We start from the raw sequence: 24,743 nt of genomic DNA on the forward strand, positions 1-24,743 counted from the left end.
AGAAGCTAAAAATGTCAGACCCAGGAGAGTCACTACAAAGATGCTTTTAAATGTCAGGAGGATTAAGGAAGATCAGAAAGCCCAGCTGAGGGAGATCAGTGAAGAGAGGGCTTCTCAGGGCCAATTGTCCCCTGCCTGATTCTCCCCCTCTGCCCCTCTTCCAAGAAAACTAGATACAGATCGTATCATCCGAAGTCCAGTGAGAGAGAATATGGGGAAAAGAGAGTAACGAACTCAGGAAGAATAAGGAGAGACACAAGACTTCCCACAAGAGAGGATTTGTGGTAGGTTAACGGAAGGAGGGATTGTTATAGATCACAGCCCAGACCACTTGCTGGTTAAAAGCAGCTTCTTGTATGTATTGTGAGCTGCAAACAACCAGAACCACTTGTAAATAGTCTCAAGAGTAATTCATTGCTAGACAACTACGTTACAAGAATCTCAACAGACTGATTGCATTCTCCTGGGAATGGTCAGATAAGGTTTCAAGAATTGATGCTTTTGATGCTTCTTGAAATAGAATATACATTCAGGGTCCTCTGAACTCCTTGGTGCAACCCGTGTGCATTGCAGACCAGGTGGCTGTGCCACATTGGCGCAGTTCAAAAAAAAAAGGAAAAATAGCAAAACCCCAAGCAAAATAGCAAAAATAATTAAAAAGTCAAATACAATATGGCGGTGCATGTGCGGTGCAGGAAACTCGGCTTCTGTGCATGAGCAGAAGCAAAAAAAAAATCCCCCCAAAATGCCCCCCAAAAGATGGCAGCATCTACAGACTGGCACCAATAGAACCGACTCTGTGATGTCACCATTGGTTTGCTATCAGTTCTATAGAACCGATGCGAACCAGGAGGAATCCACCTCTAATTTGTGAGTGTGTGTCTGTATTTACACACACAAACACACACCATGTGCCACTTTCATACAAAAATTGAATAGAATCAGGATCCAAAATACAATTGTTGGATCCAAGGCCTTTTATTAAATGTTGTTTATTTCTGAAGTCCCCCCCAGTTTGTTGACCATATCTCCTCCTGATTTTAATACAAAAGATTGAGCTGGGATTGGGTTCTCTGTCTTGCAATATTAGTTTTTCACTGTCTACTCCATCATCTTCTTCACCAGTCAGGAGGAATTGTTAAATACTCTGAAGAGATCCAATGGGTCACAAAAAGTCACATCGTAAGTTGTTTCTTTTTCTCTACTAAAGAATATGTGGTTGGTACATGGTGCGATACAGTTCTTTCTTTTTCTCCATAAATTTTAGTACAAGTTTAAAACAGAATATAAAATAGTTACCCAAACTAACAAACAACAAAAATGATGGATGGATGGATGGATGGATGGATGGAAGGATGGAAGGAAGAAGGGAGGGAGGGAGGGAAGGAAGGAAGGAGAAGGGAAAGATGTTTACAATTTCCTTTGTAGCAAATATAATTACGAACTTACTTTGCAAAAAAAGTTAATTCCTATCATTCAATTAATCAAAGCATGTGCATTTCCATCCATTTAATGCAATCAGGAGTTTCTTATCAGCCAGAAAGATGTGGTCTTTTCTCTGATCGACAACATTCATTTAGTCGTCTCAACATCCAGTTTCAACCACATATTTCCCCATGCTTCCTCAAACTGCCTAGTTTTGTCACCTGGGTCTAACAACTTTAATTTTTCATTTTCCTCAACTTTGTTCGGTGTTATTTATCTTCTATACATATTCATTTTGCATCCAATCTTAAAATTTCCCCCAAATGTTATAATATTCTGAGTCATCCTGCTCTTGTTCTAACTTAATATACAATAAATAATTATACAATTTTTATTAATCTTTCTTCTGTTCCTGTGTGTATTTTATCTAATTCTGTTTTTTCTAAAGTAATACACTCTGTTTTAAAGTCCTTATATCTTGATTGTATCTGCATACTCATGTACCAATTCATCTTTATCCCTTGTTTATCTAATTCTTGACTAGGTTTCAATTCCCTCTTATCAGTTAAAATATCTTTATATCTTGCAATATTCCCCCAATTAAGTCTATTTGGGTGGATTAGTGCTTCTATTGTTAGTAACCAATACCTGTTAGGGTCTGGATAGGTGTTAACAGGCTCAGACTCAACCCCAACAAGACAGAATGGCTGCGGGTTCTGCCTCCCAAGGACCATTCCATCTGTCCATCCATTACTCTGGGGAGGGGGGGCATTTAACCCCATCAAAATGGGTATGCAACTTGGGTGTCCCCTTAGATCCACAGCTTACTTTGGACCGTCATCTTTCGAATGTGGCAAGGGGAGTGTTTGCCCAGTTGCAAGAAAAATAAAATACACAGGAACAGTATTTGTTTGTTTGTTTGTTTGTTTGTTTGTTTCTTTTTTTCTTTCTTTCTTTCTTTCTTTCTTTCTTTCTTTCTTTATTTATTTATTCATTCATTCATTCATTCATTTATTTATTTATTTATTTATTGGATTTGTATGCCGCCCCTCTCCAGAGACTCGGGGCGGCTAACAGCGACAATAAAACAGTGTACAATAGTAATTTGGTATTGATGATTAGAAATCAATTAATATAAAAACCAAACATACATACATACATACCATGCATAGAATTGTAAAGGCCTAGAGGGAAAGAGGATCTCAATTCCCCCATGCCTGGCAGCAAAGGTGGGTTTTAAGTTGTTTACGAAAGGCAAGGAGGGTGGGGGCAGTTCTAATCTCTGGGGGGAGTTGGTTCCAGAGGGCTGGGGCCGCCACAGAGAAGGCTCTTCCCCTGGGTCCCGCCAGGCGACATTGCTTAGTTGACGGGACCCGGAGAAGATCCACTCTGTGGGACCTAACTGGTCGCTGGGATTCGTGCAGCAGAAGGCGGTCCCTGAGGTAATCTGGTCCGGTGCCATGAAGGGCTTTATAGGTCATAACCAACACTTTGAATTGTGACTGGAAACTGATCGGCAACCAATGCAGACTGCGGGGTGTTGGTGTGACATGGGCATATTTGGGAAAGGCCATGATTGCTCTCGCAGCTGCATTCTGCACGATCTGAAGTTTCCAAACATTTTTCAAAGGTAGCCCCATGTAGAGAGCGTTACAGTGGTCAAGCCTCGAGGTGATGAGGGCATGAGTGACTGTGAGCAGTGACTCCCAGTCCAAGTAGGGTCGCAACTGGTGCACAAGGCGAACCTGGGCAAACGTCCCCCTCGCCACAGCTGAAAGATATTTCTCTAATGTGAGCTGTGGATCGAGGAGGACGCCCAAGTTGCGAACCTCCTCTGAGGGGGCCAGTGATTCTCCCCCCAGGGTAATGGACGGAGAGATGGAGTTGTCCTTGGGAGGTAAGATCCACAGCCACTCCGTCTTGTCTGGGTTGAGTTTGAGCTTGTTGACACTCATCCAGGCCCTAACATCCTCCAGGCACCGGCCCATCACTTCCACTGCTTCGTTGGCTGGACATGGGGTGGAGATGTATAACTGGGTATCATCGGCGTATTGATGATACCTCACCCCATGCCGAAACCAACCAAGAGGGACACGGATCCAGCAGACAGGTGGCGGAACTCACAGCTCCAAGTCAAACTCCTCCCAGACTGATGGACAAAGACGTTTAGCCCCAGTCACCTTGACTGACTCATTGTCAGCCGATACTGCTATGCAATTGGAGTCGATATCAGCCCAGATCTGAGCGACTTTATCAGCCAAAAATGGGTTAAATTCCTCAGCACTACCCTGCAAGGGCTCCCCAACTGCCCCCTGCAAAGCATCACCTTGTCCTCCGTGCAAGCAGAGAACAGCTTTTTCAATATCCATATTTATTTAGGGGCATGCGCCTTGCAGTGGAAATGATGGTTCTAGGCCAGATGTAAAAATGCAATTCTGTCATTTTTCAGATTCATCGAAACATCGTAGTAAGCAGAAAAAAGGTATGCACACTTTTACACTTTTATAGCCAAGCATTTAATTTGGCATCAGTTACGGTTGGCCACTGTGTCAATCGTTGAGTGTTTATAAGATTTGTAATACAATTGCAACTATGAAAGACATTCATATGTCTGTATAGGTCGTGTTTTGTTTATGTTTTTGTTTTGTTTTGTTTATGTTTGTTTTGTGGCATTTTGTGGTATTTTTTCTTAATGTAAATAACTAATAAAGGTTATTAGATAAAGATAACTAATAAAAAAAATTTAAAAATGCAATTCTGTCATTTTTCAGATTCAAGGACACACCATGATACGGAGGAAGAAGAGGGTATGTACAGTTTTATAGCCAAGCATTTAATTTGGCATCAGTTACGGTTGGCCACTGTGTCAATCGTTGAGTGTTTATAAGATTTGTAATACAATTGCAACTATGAAAGTTGTTTTTGTTTTGTTTTGTTTATGTTTGTTTTGTGGCATTTTGTGGTATTTTTTCTTAATGTAAATAACTAATAAAGGTTATTAGATAAAGATAACTAATAAAAAAAAATTTAAATGCAATTCTGTCATTTTTCAGATTCAAGGACACACCATGATACGGAGGAAGAAGAGGGTATGTACAGTTTTATAGCCAAGCATTTAATTTGGCATGCAATTTAATATTACTCCTTAATATTTCCAAATGTAAAATAATGCACTTGGGGAAAAGGAATCCTAAATCTGAGTATTGCATTGGCAGTTCTGTGTTAGCAAAAACTTCAGAAGAGAAGGATTTAGGGGTAGTGATTTCTGACAGTCTCAAAATGGGTGAGCAGTGTGGTCGGGCAGTAGGAAAGGCAAGTAGGATGCTTGGCTGCATAGCTAGAGGTATAACAAGCAGGAAGAGGGAGATTGTGATCCCCTTATATAGAGCGCTGGTGAGACCACATTTGGAGTACTGTGTTCAGTTCTGGAGACCTCACCTACAAAAAGATATTGACAAAATTGAACGGGTCCAAAGACGGGCTACAAGAACTGTGGAAGGTCTTAAGCATAAAACGTATCAGGAAAGACTTCATGAACTCAATCTGTATAGTCTGGAAGACAGAAGGAAAAGGGGGGACATGATCGAAACATTTAAATATGTTAAAGGGTTAAATAGGGTTCAGGAGGGAAGTGTTTTTAACAGGAAAGTGAACACAAGAACAAGGGGACACAATCTGAAGTTAGTTGGGGGAAAGATCAAAGGCAACATGAGAAAGTATTATTTTACTGAAAGAGTAGTAGATCCTTGGAACAAACTTCCAGCAGACATGGTTGATAAATCCACAGTAACTGAATTTAAACATGCCTGGGATAAACATATATCCATTGTAAGATAAAATACAGGAAATAGTAAAAGGGCAGACTAGATGGACCATGGGGTCTTTTTCTGCCGTCAGTCTTCTATGTTTCTATGTTTCTAATATTATTAATTTGGAGTGCTCTTCTTGTGCACTTCTGCTCTTCCAACAGAAATCAGATTTGCATTCTCCTTGCAATTTAAGAAAGCTTTAAAAATGCTGCTATTCCAAATAGGGTATCAGGGCTCCAAATAGCCTCCAACATTAAATCAGAGTCTACGGCACATTTATTCCTCAAAGTTCTAATTTACTAATAGAGCCATGTTGGCACATCTGGGTGAAAGCTGAATCTGTAGAGGTGCAGAGACCAAGGGTGATTTGGGCTTCCTAGAAAGTATGGGTTATGGCTGCATGCCACTAATTACAAACAGTCGCCGTCCCATTTTCCCACAGTAGAAAATGCATAATAAAATAGTATAGCCTGGCAGGCCTTAGATCCCAAATAAAATGGCTTTGGCCTGGCACAGGGTTTCAGGCAGCTGTTAAGTATCTGGGGTGATGGAACACATGAAGAGCAGATATTCTTCCATGTTTCTTATACAGTGATACCTCATCTTACAAACTTAATTCGTTCTGTGACCAGATTCGTAAGTAGAAAAGTTCGTAAGACGAAGCAATTTTCCCCAAAGGAATCAATGTAAAAGCAAATAATGCATGTAACCCCATCCCAAAAGTCACCCCTTTTGCCTTGCACCATTGGGAATCCCTGCCTCCGAACTTCCGTTGCCAGCCAAAGCAGCCGTTCTTGCATTGCTGGGGGGAGTTAGGGAGCCCTTGCAGAGTAGTGCCAAGGATTTTAACACGTTTTTCGCTGATAAAATTGCTCGGATTCGAGCGGATCTCGACTCCAATTGTAAAACAGAGTCAAATGACAACGAGTCAGTCGAGGTGACTGGGGCTAAACGTCTTTGTCCATCTGTCTGGGAGAAGTTTGACTTAGTGACACCTAAGGAAGTGGACAAGGCCATTGGAGCTGTGTGTTCCGCCACCTGTCTACTGGATCCGTGTCCCTCTTGGTTGGTTTCAGTCAGTCGAGAGGTGACACGGAGCTGGGTCCGGGAGATTGTCAACGCCTCCTTGGGGAGTGGGTCCTTTCCGGCTCCTTATAAGGAGGCACTTGTGTTCCCCCTCCTCAAGAAGCCTTCCCTGGACCCAGCCATACTCAATAACTACCGTCCAGTCTCCAACCTTCCCTTTATGGGGAAGGTTGTTGAGAAAGTGGTGGCACTTCAGCTCCAGCGGTCCTTGGAAGAAGCCGATTATCTAGGTCCTCAACAGTCTGGATTCAGGCCTGGCTACAGCACGGAAACTGCTTTGGTCGCGTTGATGGATGATCTCTGGCGGGCCCAGGACAGGGGCTTGTCCTCTGTCCTGGTGCTTCTTGACCTCTCAGCGGCTTTCGATACCATCGACCATGGTATTCTTCTGCACCGACTAGAGGGGTTGGGAGTGGGAGGCACTGTTCTTCAGTGGTTCTCCTCATACCTCTCTGGTCGGTCGCAGTCGGTGTTAGTAGGGGATCAGAGGTCAACCTCTAGGTCTCTCCCTTGTGGGGTGCCTCAGGGGTCGGTCCTCTCCACCCTGCTATTTAATATCTACATGAAACCGCTAGGTGAGATAATCCAAGGGCATGGGGTGAGGTATCATCAATACGCCGATGATACCCAGTTATACATCTCCACCCCATGTCCAGCCAACGAAGCAGTGGAAGTGATGGGCCAGTGCCTGGAGGATGTTAGGGCCTGGATGAGTGTCAACAAGCTCAAACTCAACCCAGACAAGACGGAGTGGCTGTGGATCTTACCTCCCAAGGACAACTCCATCTCTCCGTCCATTACCCTGGGGGGAGAATCACTGGCCCCCTCAGAGAAGGTTCGCAACTTGGGCGTCCTCCTCAATCCACAGCTCACATTAGAGAAACATCTTTCAGCTGTGGCGAGGGGGACGTTTGCCCAGGTTCGCCTGGTGCACCAGTTGCGACCCTACTTGGACCGGGAGTCACTGCTCACGGTCACTCATGCCCTCATCACCTCGAGGCTTGACTACTGTAACGCTCTCTACATGGGGCTACCTTTGAAAAATGTTCGGAATTCAGATCGTGCAGAATGCAGCTGCGAGAGCAATCATGGGCTTTCCCAAATATGCCCATGTTACACCAACACTCCGCAATCTGCATTGGTTGCCGATCAGTTTCCGGTCACAATTCAAAGTGTTGGTTATGACCTATAAAGCCCTTCATGGCACCGGACCAGATTACCTCAGGGACCACCTTCTGCTGCACGAATCCCAGCGACCAGTTAGGTCCCACAGAGTGGATTTTCTCCGGGTCCCGTCAACTAAGCAATGTCGCCTGGCGGGACCCAGGGGAAGAGCCTTCTCTGTGGTGGCCCCGGCCCTCTGGAACCAACTCCCCCCAGAGATTAGAACTGCCCCCACCCTCCTTGCCTTTCGTAAACAACTTAAAACCCACCTCTGCCGCCAGGCATGGGGGAATTGAGATCCTCTTTCCCCCTAGGCCTTTACAATTCTATGCATGGTATGTATGTATGTATGTTTGGTTTTTATATTAATTGATTTTTAATCATCAATACCAAATTACTATTGTACACTGTTTTATTGTCGCTGTTAGCCGCCCCGAGTCTCTGGAGAGGGGCGGCATACAAATCCAATAAATAAATAAATAAATAAATTTCCCTGAGGCTCCCCTCGCTGGGATTCCCTTCTTTTTTGCCGGCACTGCTTTGAATGCCAGCAAGGGGAGGCTCAGGGAAATCCCAGCGCTTCAGCTGGCAACAGAAGTCTGGAGGCGGCGATTCCCAGCAGCAGCGGCTCAGGTTTGTAAGGTGAAAATAGTTCAAAAGAAGAGGCAAAAAAATCTTAAGCACCAGGTTCGTATCACGAAAAGTTCATATGAAGAGGGGTTCCTAAGACGAGGTATCACTGTACTTTTAGGTTGAATGTGATTTTGCACCTAAACGTTTTGTATTTTTGAACTACATCGTTGTATTTTTGTATTTTGGGTTTTTTTTTTGTATTTTTGTATCATTCATTCATTCATTCATTCATTCATTCATTCATTCATTCATTCATTCATTCATTCATTCATTGGATTTATATGCCCCTCCTCTCTGGGCACTCAGGGTGGCTTACAGCATAGAAAGGAACAATACAAAATATCTTAAATCCAGTTTTTAAAACTAAACTATCTAATCTAAAATCCCAAGTTATTAAAAAAAAACAGTCACTCTCATTTTAACATTTGTTAAATGTTAAACAGTGTCATTTGTAAGTTACAATGCTTGATGTAGTGATAGAAAGGGAGGGAGGGGAGGAGGAAGGAAGGAAGGAAGGAAGGAAGGAAAGAAAGAAGAGGAAGGAATTTTGCTTTATTTGGTGTTGGATTACTAGTTTCAACATTTCTGAACAAAATGAAATGGAAATTGAACTGAAAAGATTGATGTTTATTTGTTTATTTTGCTCATAAAAGCCCCCCCCCCCCGTTTTTTCAAGCATGTCACTTTATAAATTTTTCTAGGCCCCTAATTCCAAATATTTTCAATACCTTAGGCATTGAATTACTAGTTTGAACATTTCTGAACATAATGAAATGAAAATTGAACTGAAGAAATTGATGCTTATTTGTTTATTTTGGTCAGAAATGGCCCCCACGAGGCTGTGCTCAATTTTTTCAGGTTATATACAAATTATGCTGTTAATTTCAAAATTACATGCTTGCTTTTAGTAAAATGGACTTATTTCATAAAATGAGCTATCTGGCCATCATGTACTTGCTTTTCAAAAGGATATTCCAAATATTTTCAGCCAAATCTATATAAAAACTGAAAATAATGGAAAACAGCAAGGCCAGGGGGAGAGGTCTTATTTCTGAGCAAAATAAATCAACAAGCATCAGTTTTTTCAGTTCAATTTTTATATCATTATGTTTAGAAATGTTCAATGTATCATATCAATACCAAAGGGGGAAATTGTTTTTGAGATTTGGAACCTAAAAAAAATAAAAACTGAAAAGAAAATTGCCAAAAAATGGGGCGGGGGCTTTTATGAGCGAAGAAATCCCAAACAAGCATTACTTTTTTCAGTTCAATTTTCATATCATTATGTTCAGAAATGTTCAAATTAGTATACCAGCGAAAAAGGTTTTCAAAAAAGTTGTAACTGGCAGGCTTTTAAAAAATGTAAAGGAGCAATAATTGCACACAGCCGAAATGTGTTTTTGGATTTCTGAGTGAAATAAAAATATAAGCATCAATTTGAAACCTTAGGGAATCTTTTTCTGATGATCAGAAATGTTCAATTTAGTAAATCAATGTGTAGGATATTAAAAATATTTCGGATTTGGAACCTAAAAAAAAAAGGTAAAGTGCAACTGATTGCACAGAGCCCGGGGGGGGGGGGGGGGCAGGCCCTATTTCTGAGCAAAATAAACCAATAAACATAACTTTTTTCATTTCAATACTTCTATCATTGTGTTAAGAAATGGTCAAACTGGTAATTAAATGCAAAACATTTTAATAATATTTTGATTTTGGAGCCTGAAATACATATAAATTGAAAAAATTGCACACAGCGGAGGGGGGGAGTTTTATGAGTCAAATAAACAAATAAGCTTCAATTTTGCAGTTCAATTTTCATATCATTATGTTCAGAAAAGTTCAAATTAGTATCCCAGTGAAAAGGTTTTTAAAAACGTTGGATCTGGCAGGATTTGGAGCCTAAGAAAAAGGTAAAGTAAAAATGATTGCACACAGCTGGGGGGGAGGCCCTATTTCTGAGCAAAACCCCCCAATAAACATAACTTCTTTCAGTTCATTTCTATTTTTCTAATGATCAGAGATCTTCAAAATAGTGATCCAATGCAAAAAGTGGGAAAAAAGTTTGAACTGGCAGCCTGAGCTGGATAAAAATGAACAAAATTGCACAAAAACACTAGGGGCGGGCTTTTATGAGCAAAATAAACAAATAAGGAATAACTTTTTCATCTCAATTTTACTTTCATTATGTTCAGAAAAGTTCAAATTAGTATCCCAGTGAAATTGGCCAGATTACTTGTGGGACCACCTTCTGTCGCACGAGTCCCAGTGACCGGTAAGGTCCCACAGAATCAGCCTACTCCAGGTCCCGTGAACAATGTCATTTGGCAGGGCCTAGAGGAAGAGCCTTCTCTGTTGTGGGCCCGGTCCTCTGGAATGAGCTCAGAGAGGGGTGGCATAAAATCAAATAGATAAATGAATAAATGAATGAATGAATGAATGAATGAATGAATGAATAAATGAATGAATGAATGAATGAATGAATAAATAAATAAATAAATAAATACTCTTCCCTCATCCTCCTGCTCCTCCCACTAATGCTGTTACCTAGTTGGGTAATGGAATGTCTCTAAGAACTCAACAAAACACATAGAACTCCAAGAATCCTACCCTCCTCTTTCCTCCTCCTCCTCCTCTGCCTCCTCCTCCTTGTCCTCCATGCCAGAATTAGCATTTTATTTATTTATTTTATTTATTTATTGGATTTATATTTATCATCAATAAATAAATAATATATTTATTATCCTGAGGTAATATTCAAATTACAGTAGAAATGCTGTAATTATTGTAAAGTGGAAAGCCTGTTGAGTCACAATGAATGTGCTACAACCTGATTTCTTAAGAATTGTATAAACTGTAATGCACCTTTGCATAGGTGTGGTTCGTAGTGGTTAGTTCTGGGTGGTCCCTTGTTGGTTTGTAATGTGTGGTTAAGTGGTGGAGTGCTGTTTAGTAAGGCAGTATTGGTGTTCTGTAAATAGAATATAGAGAATATAGTTTTGCTACCAGGGAGATGTAAAATTCTCAAAAGTCCCTGCTGTATTGTTTTCCTTCTGCAAGGTCTTCAGTTCCTGACATCTTGGCTGCTTCTGACCAGTAAACCTCTAACACAGCTCTGACACTCCCCCTCCTCTTCCTCCATTCTCTTCCCTCCTCCTCCTGCTCCTTCCACTAATGCTGTTACCTAGTTGGGTAATGGAATGTCTGCAAGAACACAACCAAGGTCAGAGAGCCCCAAGGATCCCGTTTCCTCTTCTTCCTCCTCCTCCTTCTTGCCTGGAATGGAATTCCTGCAGCATCTCAGCCAGTAAATCAAAGTTTCCTCATTAAGGCCGCCTGCTTAATGAACCTATAGGCAGACATTGTGCTTTGGGGGGGATAGGATTCTTGGGTCATGCCGTTGCCTGGAGACCATCCTATTTGACATATTGGAGGTCAGTTGGTTTTCTGTCTTTGCTCTAGGTCCACCTGCAGTGCAAAGGCCACCACGTAAGTAGACATCTTAAAATCCATGTAGTAAGTTCATGTAGTAAGCCATCTGGAATGCCTAAGAACTTTGGTTGCCCAAGGCCAGCCATTGCTCTGCGGAGGGTGAGCACAGCTGGACCCAGTGCTGGTACTCTGTTAAGTTGGCTGCTTAAGGCTGCTGGGCAAAGTGACAACACAGAGTGTGGGCGAGTGGTGAAGGGTTGGGCTAGTATTAGACAGGTCCAGGTTGAAGCACATCCTCAGCTGTGGAAACTCCCTGGAGGAAGGGAAGGGACGAGGAAGAGGAGAGGAGGGGAAGGGGAGGGAAGGGCAGGTGAGGTTATTCCATCCCAAGAGAGTCAAGGAGCAGTTGGGTCCAAGGCCCAAATCTATGGGTTCCTTCTTATATTGGATACTTTGACCCTTCAGTGGTGTGTCCAAACTCTACTCCCTACTTACTCAGTGAAGTCTGGCATGGACGTTGTGTCTATAATCTAAGGCCACCACAGAGTATAGGGCAGGCTTAACGTCTCCTCCAAAGGAGAGCATTTCATGAAGGCTTCTCCATGAACAGGTTTGCTTGTTGAGAGCAATTGTAGAATAGGATGTCACAGCATGTGAAAATGCATCGTGAAGATAGTGTGATGCTTATTGTTATCTCTTAAGATCATTTCTAATCAAGGCTTCCTTTCCAAACACAGGCAAGCGAAACAAATTACTACTATGTCTCGAAAGCTACTGTTGCGCAACACTTGGCATTATCATGCTCTTCTGTCTGTTTTTGTACACCCTTTGGTATATCCGTTTATGTAAGTTTCTAGTTTTATCCAACTAATCAATTTTGAAGCTCTATAATTGTATGTGGGAATGAGCTTGGGAGACAGAGGGGGATAGAATTCTTTATTGGCCAAGTGTGATTGGACACACATGGGTTTTCTCTTTGGTGCAAATGCTGAAGCTGGTGGTCCAAGCAAGGACCCATAAAGAAGCTGAGCTAGCGTCTTGGCCATAAAAAGCTTAATAGCAGCAGGAACATATTAACCTCGCTTTGTGCGGAAAAAATTAAGAATGGAGCTCGCTGATCTTTATACTTCAACACATTCCATACATCACTCGGTCCGTGATCTCTCTCTTAGCCGCATTTCTCACATTCCTTTTCCTGCTTCACTTAGACAAGATTTATTTTCCTAACTACATAACTTTGAAAAAACAGCAGCACTGACTAAATACAATAAAAAATACTTTGGCTTACTTTAGCGTGGCGAAAACACCTCCATATTTCTTTTCAGACACGTTGAAACTCCACCCTTCCTGCTCCACTAGCCCCCTGACCTGCCAAATACATCACTACAATATTTAACCCATTCCTCTCCTTAATATCTTCTTCCAGACCTCTGCTCTCTACGTTTCTGGACCCTTCTGAATTTAGGGTTAACCCAGCAAGCATCTGATTCTCCCTCACTAGATCCTGAACTCATAGCCCCATCCTGTGGCTGGCCTCCCACCTGTTCTACTACCTGTATCCCCGGGCCCCCCACTACTTCATAAACACTATCTGAATCCGAGTCCTCAATATCTTCATCATCCTCCAACTGATCAGGAGCATGTACAACAGGTTCCAGGTATTGTTTTCTTCAGATATTTAGTAAACGTTATTGACTTGTTCAGTATTTTTCGTAGATGTTCTCAAAGTTTCCCTATGTCTATATTTGAGCAGCTACACAAGTAATATAGCCACCAATATCTACTAATTAACAGTGTAGTTCTTAAATCTGTCTTTAAACAATCAGTTGATCTTAACAATCTTATAAATCAATGAAAAAATTTTGGTTTCTATATATCTTTCCTAAATAAATCTTAGATAGTTTCATGTCCCAGTGGGAAAAGATTTCATGCTCTTTCTGTCCTGGTGCCTTGGGCACAACAGCAAATGCCTGTCAATCCAACATTATTATTTGGTAATTAAACCTCTCTTTCAGATGCTATTGAAAAGGCAAAACGGGATCCACTTCGGAAGGCAATGGCACAAATTAGGCGATATATGATTACACGGGATCCTGACTTTGCTCTCCTTAATGGTACGTAAAGAGTTCCACTCCAGATGTGCAAACGCATTCCTGCCCCCAAGGCCACCGAGCCCATTTTCCTTCCTCTGGCTAGATTGGTGGGTTGCATTGGAGTGGAAGGAGCATTCGCATCCATCTGCTGCTGGCCTTGAATTCTTCTCCAGGTCACCTCTAAACTGGTTCTGCAGAAGAATCAGGATTTATTAAAAAGATAGGCTCCTTCCACACAGTGAATAAAGTGATTGTCAATCTACTGATGGTCGGGGAACAAAATCTAACAAAAGCATGAGGGAACCAAAAGGAAGAAGCTCAAGCCAATTAAACTGGGGTTATTTGCAAATATTGAGACCGTTGCTTTATCATCTCCCCCCCCTCCTCCCCCTGCTTCCATCCATCTTCTGTATTCCCTATTCCCTATTGAATAACATTGAAGACACTGCGCCCCTAGTGGATGACTTTATAACACAGCAGTCTTAAAGAAGGATTTACTAAAGACATTATTATCACCCTGACCTGGATTGACTGATGAATTTTGAACTATTTATTCATTCAAGAACTGATTTTATAATAATTGATTCTAATTTATATTATTGTCTCAGATTAATTTATAACTGACCGGTTAATTTCCTATATTTTAGCACTTTACTATGAATTTTTTCTATCTTCTATTTTATATTTATATTTTTCGATATATTTTATTAGTGTTTTAATTATTACTAATTTAATCTATTTTTAACATTATCGGGGGTTTTTAATTAATGGATGACTGGGGTGGATGTAATAATGGGTATGGGATGAATGATTGGTATGAGTGCGATGGTTGGGGTGGGTGGGGCTATGGTATGGATGAGATGAATGGAAATAGTATGAATGATAGATCTGGCCCACCTGACGCTGGAGGGGCAGGAGGGGTGAGGGCACCAATCTCTGGGGTGACAGAGGGTCGGAATATTCCGGTATTGCTGGGGAGAGGCAAATATGGCGGGGGCCATGGAGTTAGCCGTTCCAGGGGAACGAGGGATCGTTGCTTAATAACGATCCCTTATTCTGGCTCCGTGAGCTCAATCTTGGGCACTGGTGATGAGTGTAATTCTGGCCCTGGGCTCAGGTTGCTGCTGCTCAATGACAGGCCGGTGGTAAATAAAGCTCTCCTCATCCAGGATTGATCCTGGATGAGGAGGCCGACCTGGCATGTATTACTGAAACCTGGCTGGGCCCAGAGAGAGGAGTTCCTCTCTCTGAAATTTGCCCAGCCGGGTTTCAGATATGGCATCAACCTCGACCCCAGGGAAGGGGGGGAGGAGTGGCTATTATAGCCAGAGAGAGCCTTTGCCTACGTAGACTCATTGCTCCAGAGATTGCGGGTTGCGAATCTCTCTTGATGAAGTTGAACGTAGGGGTTCAGGTGGGCTTGTTTCTCACGTACCTGCCTCCTAGCTGCGTGTCAAAAGCCCTGCCTGTGCTGCTCGAGAAGGTAGCCAGGTTGGCGGTGGAGTTCCCCGGACTTATTTTCTTGGGGGACTTCAACCGGCAAAGCCTCTGGACTGGCACAGGAGTTCATGGCCACCATGACAGCCATGGACCTGACTCAAGTAGTACAGGATCCAACTCACGAGGGAGGGCACGCACCCGACATGGTATTCCTCTCTGAGCAATTGAATAATGGTCTGAGACTAAGGGGCTTAGAAGCATTGCCTTTGTCATGGTCAGACCATTTTCTACTACGGCTTGACTTCCTGGCTCCAATCCTTCCCCGCAGGGAGGCGGAACTGATTAAGTTGTTCCGCCCCAGACGCCTGATGGACCCAGAGGGCTTTCAGACGGCGCTTGGGGTTATTCCAGATGCACTCGTCCACAGTTCGGCGGAGTCTCTTGCAGAGGCCTGGAACAAGGCTGCAGCGGAGGCTCTTGATCGGATTGCGCCTTTGCGACCTCTCCGTGGCGCTAGACCCCGTAGAGCTCCATGGTTCAACGAGGAGCTCTGGGAGTTGAAATGCCAGAAGAGACGTCTAGAGAAGCGATGGAGGAAGAGTAGGTCCGAATCCAATCGAACACTTGTAAGAGCTTTTATTAAGACTTATAAAGTGGCGCTCAAGGTGGCAAGATGTGCGTGTCATGCCGCCTTGATTGCATCAGCGGAATCCCGCCCGGCCGCTATGTTTAGGGTGACCTGCTCCCTTCTTAATCACGGGGGAGTTGGGGAGCCCTTACAGAGTAGTGCCGAGGATTTTAACACGTTTTTCGCTGATAAAATTGCTCGGATCCAGGTGCACCTCGACTCTAATTGTAAAACAGAGTCGACTGACAACGAGTCAGTCGAGGTGACTGGGGCCCGTACTTGTCCACCTGTCTGGGAAGAGTTTGATCTGGTGACACCTGATGAAGTGGACAACGCCATGGGAGCTGTGAGTTCCGCCACCTGCTTACTGGATCCGTGTCCCTCCTGGCTGGTTTCGGCCAGCAGAGAGGTGACACGGAGCTGGGTCCAGGAGATTGTCAACGCTTCCTTGGGGAGTGGGTCTTTTCCAACAACCTATAAAGAGGCGCTTGTGCGCCCCCTCCTCAAGAAGCCTTCCCTGGATCCAGCCGTACTTAATAACTATCGCCCAGTCTCCAACCTTCCCTTTATGGGGAAGGTTGTTGAGAATGTGGTGGTGCTCCAGCTCCAGCAGTCCTTGGAAGAAGCCGATTATCTAGGTCCCCAGCAGTCGGGTTTCAGGCCCGGTTACAGCACAGAAATTGCTTTGGTTGCGTTGATGGATGATCTCTGGCGGGCCCGGGACAGGGGTTTATCCTCTGTCCTGGTGCTTCTTGACCTCTCATCGGCTTTCGATACCATCAACCATGGTATCCTTCTGCGCCAGCTGGAGGGGTTGGGAGTGGGAGGCACTGTTCTTCAGTGGTTCTCCTCTTACCTCTCTGGTCGGTCGCAGTCGGTGTTAGTGGGGGATCAGAGGTCGACCCCAAGGTCTCTTCCTTGTGGGGTGCCTCAGGGGTCGGTCCTCTCTCCCCTGCTATTCAATATCTACATGAAACCGCTGGGTGACATCATCCAAGGGCATGGGGTGAGGTATCATCAGTACGCTGATGATACCCAGCTTTACATCTCCACCCCATGTCCAATCAACGAAGCAGTGGAAGTGATGTGCCGCTGCCTGGAGGCTGTTTGGGCCTGGATGGGTGTCAACAGACTCAAACTCAACCCGGATAAGACGGAGTGGCTGTGAGTTTTGCCTCCCAAGAACAATTCCATCTGTCCCTCCATCATCCTGGGGGGGGGAATTATTGACCCCCTCAGGGAGGGTCCGCAACTTTCGCGCCCTCCTCAATCCACAGCTCACATTAGAGAACCATCTTTCAGCTGTGGCAAGGGGGGAGTTTGCCCAGGTTTGCCTGGTGCACCAGTTGCGGCCCTGTTTGGACCGGGACTCATTGCTCACAATCGCTCATGCCCTTATCACCTCGAGGCTCGACTACTGTAATGCTCTTTACATGGGGCTATCTTTGAAAAGTGCTCGGAAACTTCAGACCGTGCAGAATGCAGCTGCAAGAGCAATCATTGGCTTCCCCAAATATGCCCATGTTACTCCAACACTCCTCAGTCTGCATTTGTTGCCGATCAGTTTCCAGTCACAATTCAAAGTGTTGGTTATGACCTATAAAGCCCTTCATGGCATCGGAGCAGAATATCTCCAAGACCGCCTTCTGCTGCACGAATCCCAGTGACCGATTAGGTCCCACAGATTGGGCCTTCTCTGGGTCCCATCAACTAAACAATGTCAGTTGGCGGGCCCCAGGGAAAGAGTCTTCTCTGTGGTGGCCCCGACTGTCTGGAACCAGCTCCCCCCAGAGATTAGAACTGCCCCTACCCTCCTTGCCTTTCGTAAACTCCTCAAAACCCACCTTTGTCATCAGGCATGGGGGAATTGAGATATCTCCCCTGGGCCTATATAATTTATGTATGGTATTTTTGTAGGTATGTCTGCTTAAAAATGGGGTTTTCTTAACTAAAATTTTAAATTGTAAATTATTAGATTTGTTATGAATTGTTTTATTATGTTGTGAGCTGCCCCGAATCTACGGAAAGGGGCGGCATACTAATCTAATCTAATCTAATCTAATCTAATCTAATCTAATCTAATCTAATCTAATCTAATCTAATCTAATCTATAAATAAATAAGAGCGAAGAGGGGAGGAGACCCATTCAGTCATTGCTAACCTCCAGCCTCTCCACCAACCGGATGCCAGTCCTCAAGGCACAAGATTTAGGGCATGGGAGGAAATGGGCTCTTGATAGACCAGGAGGCAGCTTCAGATCTGAGGAGGTGCTCTTGCTACTTGTGTTCCAGATACTGATTTGATCCTGGAAGCTGAGAAAGTGGCAAGAGAGTTGCTTCCATGGGCTCAACAGATCAATGAAATTCAAGCAGAGATTGGTAAATTTCTCACAGATTGAGATTAATAAGAATCTGGATAGAGGGATAGCTTTCTCTGAGACAAAGTTGTTGCAGTGGAATTTTTTTTTTTTTTGCAATTTTCTAGGCACCATCCACCAGGCCTGCAGATTGGGGAGGGGCACCCTGCTGTTTTTTAAATATTGTCTTGGGCAGATTGTCAGCTATCCCAACTTGGCCTGTTAGAAAAGAAAGACTCTCAGGCTCACGATTAGCGAAAAGTTAGCTTTACTAAAGCCAAGTGGTTACAGCAGAAGCAAAGCTGGATCTGGGGGTTTTGGGCCCAAGGCATATGGTCCCCCTGTTCCCATCCACCCCCACTCCTGGTTACCAACAAGGATCCAATTCAGGTCTAGCAAATAGTTTGGGTAAAAGCCCCTCTTTTTTTTTTAATATACTTTATTAATTTATTAAGAATGGGAAAGGGGGATGGGGGTACGAAAGGAAAAGTAGGAGGGGGATGGGGTAAACAATGTTTTTATACAGTAACTTATATATATTGTTGTATATTTATTTCAAATATTTGTCTATAGATAATTATTTTGCATTCAATATTCATATTTACATAATCTTATATCTATAAAATATAGTAGTTTAGGAATAACGTAGAAAAAAGAAAGAAGTGGTTTAGGAGTGAGATAGGAAAGAGAAGAAAGAGAAAAAAGAGAAAAGGAAAGAAAAAAAGGAAGAAGAAAAAGGAAAAAAGAAGGGGGGGTAGTACCTGCAGACTAGCAGAAATATGTGTTGTGACAACTTAGTTTTGGTTATGTTTGTTAGTTTTATGAGTAAGAGATATTTGTGAGTTATGATATTGGTAAGCTGTTAGTGGTTATCGAGTGGATTGAACTCAGACAGGGATTGTATTGATTTTGATCAGAATTTCTATTGTGTATATCTTTCTTTTAATTTATGTTGAGAAATTTTGATTGATTTTTGTTTTATTGTTTTTAAAGTTAGATAACCATCTGAACCATTTCTCCCAGGCCTTGTAAAACTCTGGATCGTTTTTGTTTTGTATTTCCATTGTTATTTTTGACAATTCAGCGCATTCCATGATTTTACTAATAATGGTTAAGTTTGTCGGGGTGTCTTCTTTTTTCCAATGTTGTGCATGTGTTAGCCTGGCGGCCGTCAGTATTTGGATAATAAGGTATCTGTCTTCTTTGTTTAATTTCTGTCTAAAAATGCCTAGGAGGAACAATTCTGGTTTGATTGTGATCTTTGTCGATATGACTTGGTCCATTATTCTTTTAATTTGTGTCCAAAATGTTTGTGCGTATGTACAGGTCTACCACAAATGAAAGTATGTTCCCTGATTCTTCTTGCATTTCCAACATAGGGATGATACGTTTGGGTACATTTTAGAAAGCCTAGCTGGTGGAAGGTGCCATCTATATATCATTTTGTATAAATTTTCCTTGTAGGATACAGCAAGTGTCATTTTATAGTTAATTGTAAATATTTTTTCCCACTCTGTGAGTTTTATTTTATATCCAAAGTTTTGTGTCCATGCAATCATGGATCCTTTGACTTGCTCTTCTATAGTATCCTGTTTTAATAGATAACTATATAATTTGGAGATCATTTTTATGTTCTATCCAAATAGTATTAAGTCGAGAGGATTAGGATTTTGAAAGCCGAGGGTACTTTTGTGTTGTTTGTATTTTGTGTTTATTTGTAAATATGTAAACCAGTCTATAAATATTCCATTGTCTTCTAGTTGTTGTCTAGTGAGAATGTTATCATTAGGATCTAGTAATTTGGAATAGGTTATTGTTTTTGGTACTGAAAGAGCGGTCTGGTAAGTAAAGGATTCATTTGGGGATAACCATTTTGGAATTGCTAAATAATGATTTTTTTTAATCTGTTGCCAGGTCGATATTAATGTATTTCTTATATAATGGTTTTTAAAGTATTTTGGTATTTTGTTTGGTTCTGCCATTAGGAATGTGTGCCATCCTGAGTGTAAATTAAATCCTTCCAAGGAAAGTAATCTTGTGTTTTGTAGAGTTATCCAATCTTTGATTTTAGTTAAAATAGTGGCTTGATAGTAAAGATAAAAGTTGGGGAGGCCAAAGCCGCCTCTTGATCTATGATCTTGCAGGTTTTTTAACTTTATTCTTGCCTTTTTTTTTGTCCAAATGAATTTCCGAATTACTTTATGCAATTGTTCAAAAAATGACTTGTTCAATTTGACCGGAGCTACTTGAAATAGATATAGGTATCTGGGGAGAATGTTTGATTTTATTGCGGCAATCTTACCCATCGGTGATAGTTTTACATTTGTCCATCTAGTTAGATCTTTTCATATGTCCTGTGTAAGTTTGTCGTAATTATCTTTTTTTAAAGTACTATTGTTCGCTGAAATCGTAATGCCAAGATATTTGGTTTTTTTCACTGTTTTTATATTGAGAGCTTGCTCTAATATGGAGTTTTGTTCTGGTGTCATGTTTTTGGTTATAATTTGGGTTTTGTCTGGATTTATTTTGAGACCAGTTATTTCCCCAAATCTATGAAGTTCGCTCATTAAAATATGGGCTGTTTTAAGTGGATCTTGAATTGTAAATACTATGTCGTCTGCAAAATCTTGAAGTTTAAACTGTTCCTTTTTTATTTTAAGTCCATTTACTTGCTCATTATTTCTTATGTTTTTTAGTAGTGTTTCTATGGTAATATAAAAATTAAAGGTGCTAAGGGACATGCCTGATGTGTCCCTCTTTTTGTGGGCTGGATGGCTCTGCATTCCTTCGTGTGATCTTGTTGGCTAATAAAAATGTTTGCAAGAAGGTGACCAAACTCAGAGAGCACCACTGGTCAATCTATGAGATTTTGATATATTTAGTGGAGGATAAATGTTTTTCACACAGGACTTGTAATTTTCCTCCCAGAAAAGCTTTTCCCCTTTTATTTTACGTTCTTATTTTCCCCCTCTGCCCATTCCCATCTCCTACATTTTGAAAACTTCACTATTGTCCTATATGCTTTTTTGTAAAAAAAATGGATGAAACTGTGCTCCTTATAATTTTTCATTCTTCTTTCCCTTTTCACGTCTGCAAGTCGACCTTCAATACAAACTGAATCGCAAGTGGGAAGCCCATAATGGCCACATTTATAGACTTAGTAAAACGGAGGGACCTTACAAAGTTGCACTAACTGCATGCGATGAATATAATGCATATCTAACTGATATTCTAGATGACGCCGAGGAGGTAAGCAACCCTCCCATCTCCCTCTTCTGATGGAATGTTTTGATTGTTGATGAGTTTGCTTGTTGTATCCTTCAGCTTTTGGGCTGTCCCCACTGTCAGACTAGCCTTGATCTGGCAGAAAAGGACTCTAGCTTAAGAATAGATTGTCTCTGGATAATCTCTGGATAGCAAGACATCTGATTGAAAGCTGTCGTTATGCGTTCAGGCCAAGGGTGAAGGAGAGGGCTTAGATGGGGCTTGTGGGGTCTGGGTGGCGGCAGTGGCAGGCTTGGACCCACAACTTGATGCTGGGGGTTAAAGCAGGAAAGCATCTGTGGGCAGCAAATGGCAGCCATTTGTGGCCCTACTGGAATGCTCTGGTGGTGTATGTGCGTGCACGTGTGCCCTTAAATTTCCTGCACATGCGCAGTGTACCATTTTACCAAACTTGGCATTTCCTTGCTTCTGTGCATGCGCAGAAGCAAGCAAATGCAGCCGTGCTCTCCTGGTGTGGTGGAGGGCGGGGGTAGGGGGTTGAAGGACTCAGGTGCTTAGTTGGGAAAGTTGCCCAGGAATCGAACGGCAGGCAAAGGTCGCACCGGGGCAATTTCCACGCAGGAAAAGCTCTGAAAAGGAATTTTGCTCAGCTGCCTTTCCCAGGGCAACGTCGATCGAAGGTAGGCAACGGGGGCAGTGAGATGCTGAGCAGAGGTGGGCTGCCACCATCTTCTTGGCTTTCCGTTTGGAAAATGCATTTCTAATCTGCTTTTCTAGAAGATTTGAAGTCCATCGAAGAGTAGTCCTCTCCGAATGAGCTACATGAAATATCCATGGCATGTTTGCTTGCCTTTTGCATCATTTATTTGCATTAAATGTTTGGGTATACAGTCTGTATAAATGCTGTATACAGTCATCAAATATTCAGAAGTTGTTTAGGAAAATGGTAAATAGTAGGAAATGGAAGCTACTATTTACACTCTAGGATTAATGTTTGCTGGTGGGTATTCAGAGAACAATAAGTTCAACAAGAATGTTGCTTCCCAGGAAACTTTCCCAAACAAGCACCTGAGTCCTTCCACCACCACACCACCCTCCAGCCTGCTTCACTCACTGTTCTCCTCAGGCATGGCTGGAAGCCATTGTTCCGCTGCCAGAGTTCGGCAGCCCCAGATGCTGCTTTTCCAGCTACTTTTCTGCCCCTGGCAAAGATCTTGGCTCAGCTTTGCCCTCCACCTGCAGGGGCACGGCCATTAATTCCCACTGCCTGGTGGTAGCAAGGCTGAGGGGGGGACTCAGACCAAGCAAAGAAAATCACCCAGCTCTAGAGGCCCGGCCTGGCAGCGCGCCGCTCTCCACCAAGCCCAGACATGGACGAATCAGCTGCAGCAGTGCAGGGTTACGGGAGCAAACAGAGTGCCCCTCCACCGAGCAACATCCTCCCTCCAACACTTCTGCACAAGTAAGGCCACCGCGACATCTTACCTGTGCAGAAGTGGGTGAGGAGGAGGGAGGATCTTACTCAGAGATGGGGCACTCTGTCTGCTTCCTTTGCTCTCCAAGCAGCAGCCAATTCACCTGAGTCCGGGCTTGGCAGAGACCGGTGCTGTGCAAGGCCTCTAGTGCTGTGCTCCTATAGGCCGCGACTAGCTTGAGGCAGCCACCATTGCTGCTCCGAGACATGACTGTGGCATGGGAGAGCACAGCAGGCTGTCTGGCCAGAGCTCAGGGGGTGCTGCTGCTACTGGCTGGGGCTGCGAGATTCAGCTGCTGCACATGTGCAAAATGTCGACCATAACCACAGTTCAGAAAATAGCCAAAAGAATGACTTCAACCCCATCTCTACCTACAGCATCACCTTATGTGCAAAGATTCATACATACCATGTTAGCTACAGAAAAATCAAATAATCCATCACAAACGATACAAACGATACTTTTAGCTATCCAAGAAACTATGCTAAAACTCCAGGAAAAGGTAGACAAAACCCATGAAATAGAGAGAGAAGATATGCAGAAAATGGACAGTAAGATAGGTGCAATCCATGAAATACTTGAGAAGAATGAACAGCAAATAGTGCAGATTGAAAAAAGAGCAGACCAAACAGAGAAAAACATTGACATAGTGGATCAGAAATTAATGATTATTAATAGAGATCTCGAAGAGTCTCTAACATAATTTTGAAATTGATAGAGCTGCATTTTATCTTAGGTTCCAAAACATAATAGAGGCCAAAGAAGAAGATATGGCAGATATAACGACAGACATAATAGCAAATACAGTGATACCTTGTCTTATAAACTTAATTGGTTCCGGGATGAGGTTCTTAAGTTGAAAAGTTTGTAAGATGAAACAATGTTTCCCATAGGAATCAATGGAAAAACAATTAATGCGTGCAAGCCCAAAATTCACCCCTTTTGCCAGCCAAAGCGCTCGCTTTTGAGCTGCTGGGATTCCCCTGAGGCTCCCCTACATGGGAAACCCCACCTCTGGAAATCCCAGCATTGCAAAAACGAGTGCTTCGCTGGCCACGGAAGTCCAGAGGTGGGGTTTCCCAGCGAAGGGAGCATCAGTGAAATCGCAGCATCGCAAAAACACCGAAGTCCTTGAAACCACACCTCTGGAGCTCTTTGTTTTTACGATGCTGCTATTTCACTGAGGCTCCCATCACTGGGAAACACCACCTCTGGACTTCCGTTGCCAGCGAAGCACCCGTTTTTGCGCTGCTGGGATTCCCCTGCTGGGATTCCCCTGCAGCATCACAAAGACACAGAAGTCCGGAGGTGGGGTTTCCCATGGAGGGGAGCCTCAGGGGAATCCCAGCAATGCAAAAACGGGTGCTTTGCTGGCAACGGAAGTCCGGAGGCAGGGCATTCCAGTGGCAGTGGTGGGTTTGTAAGGTGAAAATAGTTTGTAAGAAGAGGCAAAAAAAAACTTAAACCCCAGGTTTGCATCTCGAAAAGTTTGTATAACAAGGCATTTGTAAGACGAGGTATCACTGTATATTAGAGAGAGAGAAACAAGACATCATAAATGAACTGGATGAAACTATGCCCAGAGACAGAAATTGCCAATGGAAGTGCACATTACATGCACAAAAAAACAGTTAAGAAATGAAATTTTGAAAGCCGCAAGATATGAAACAATATTCTACAAAGGGAAAGAAGTCAGAATTCTAAAACAAGTACCAAAAAGGTTAAAAAACAATAGAAAAGGGTACCGCGCATTAGCATAACAACTTAATATAAGAAGAATTTTATTTAGGTGGTTGATTCTGGGGGGGGGGGATGTTAATTACGTGGAGAGGGGAAAGGATTGAGATAGACAATGAAGCAATGGCCCAAGAATTCTATGATGAATTTATGGCAGAGAAAGAACAAGAACCAGAAAGCAAGAGTCAAGAGGAATGACCGTTAGAGGCAGCGGAAACAGAGAAAGAAGATACCATAGAATGC

The 24,743-nt window shown here is 42.9% G+C and overlaps 1 protein-coding gene across 3 annotated transcripts in view; it reads left to right on the forward strand.

The window, feature by feature from the left end:
* LOC139170077 (CD209 antigen-like protein B) overlaps nt 1–24,743 on the forward strand; it is a 45,534-nt gene that overhangs the window by 10,811 nt on the left and 9,980 nt on the right. Inside the window, exons 2-9 of one of the 3 annotated variants that reach the window (XM_070756825.1) lie at nt 3,875–3,907; nt 4,197–4,232; nt 4,479–4,514; nt 11,577–11,603; nt 12,284–12,391; nt 13,048–13,204; nt 13,562–13,660; nt 21,161–21,312. In XM_070756825.1, the coding sequence (XP_070612926.1) occupies nt 3,875–3,907; nt 4,197–4,232; nt 4,479–4,514; nt 11,577–11,603; nt 12,284–12,391; nt 13,048–13,062 (255 nt within the window). In that variant the 3' untranslated portion in view covers nt 13,063–13,204; nt 13,562–13,660; nt 21,161–21,312. Of the gene's footprint in view, nt 1–3,874; nt 3,908–4,196; nt 4,233–4,478; nt 4,515–11,576; nt 11,604–12,283; nt 12,392–13,047; nt 13,205–13,561; nt 13,661–21,160; nt 21,313–24,743 lie in introns of those variants that run through there. The other 2 variants (XM_070756823.1, XM_070756822.1) reach the window with 2 other exon arrangements.

Source organism: Erythrolamprus reginae, chromosome 7, assembly GCF_031021105.1.
Source record: "Erythrolamprus reginae isolate rEryReg1 chromosome 7, rEryReg1.hap1, whole genome shotgun sequence".
Taxonomy (NCBI): Eukaryota; Metazoa; Chordata; class Lepidosauria; order Squamata; family Dipsadidae; genus Erythrolamprus; species Erythrolamprus reginae.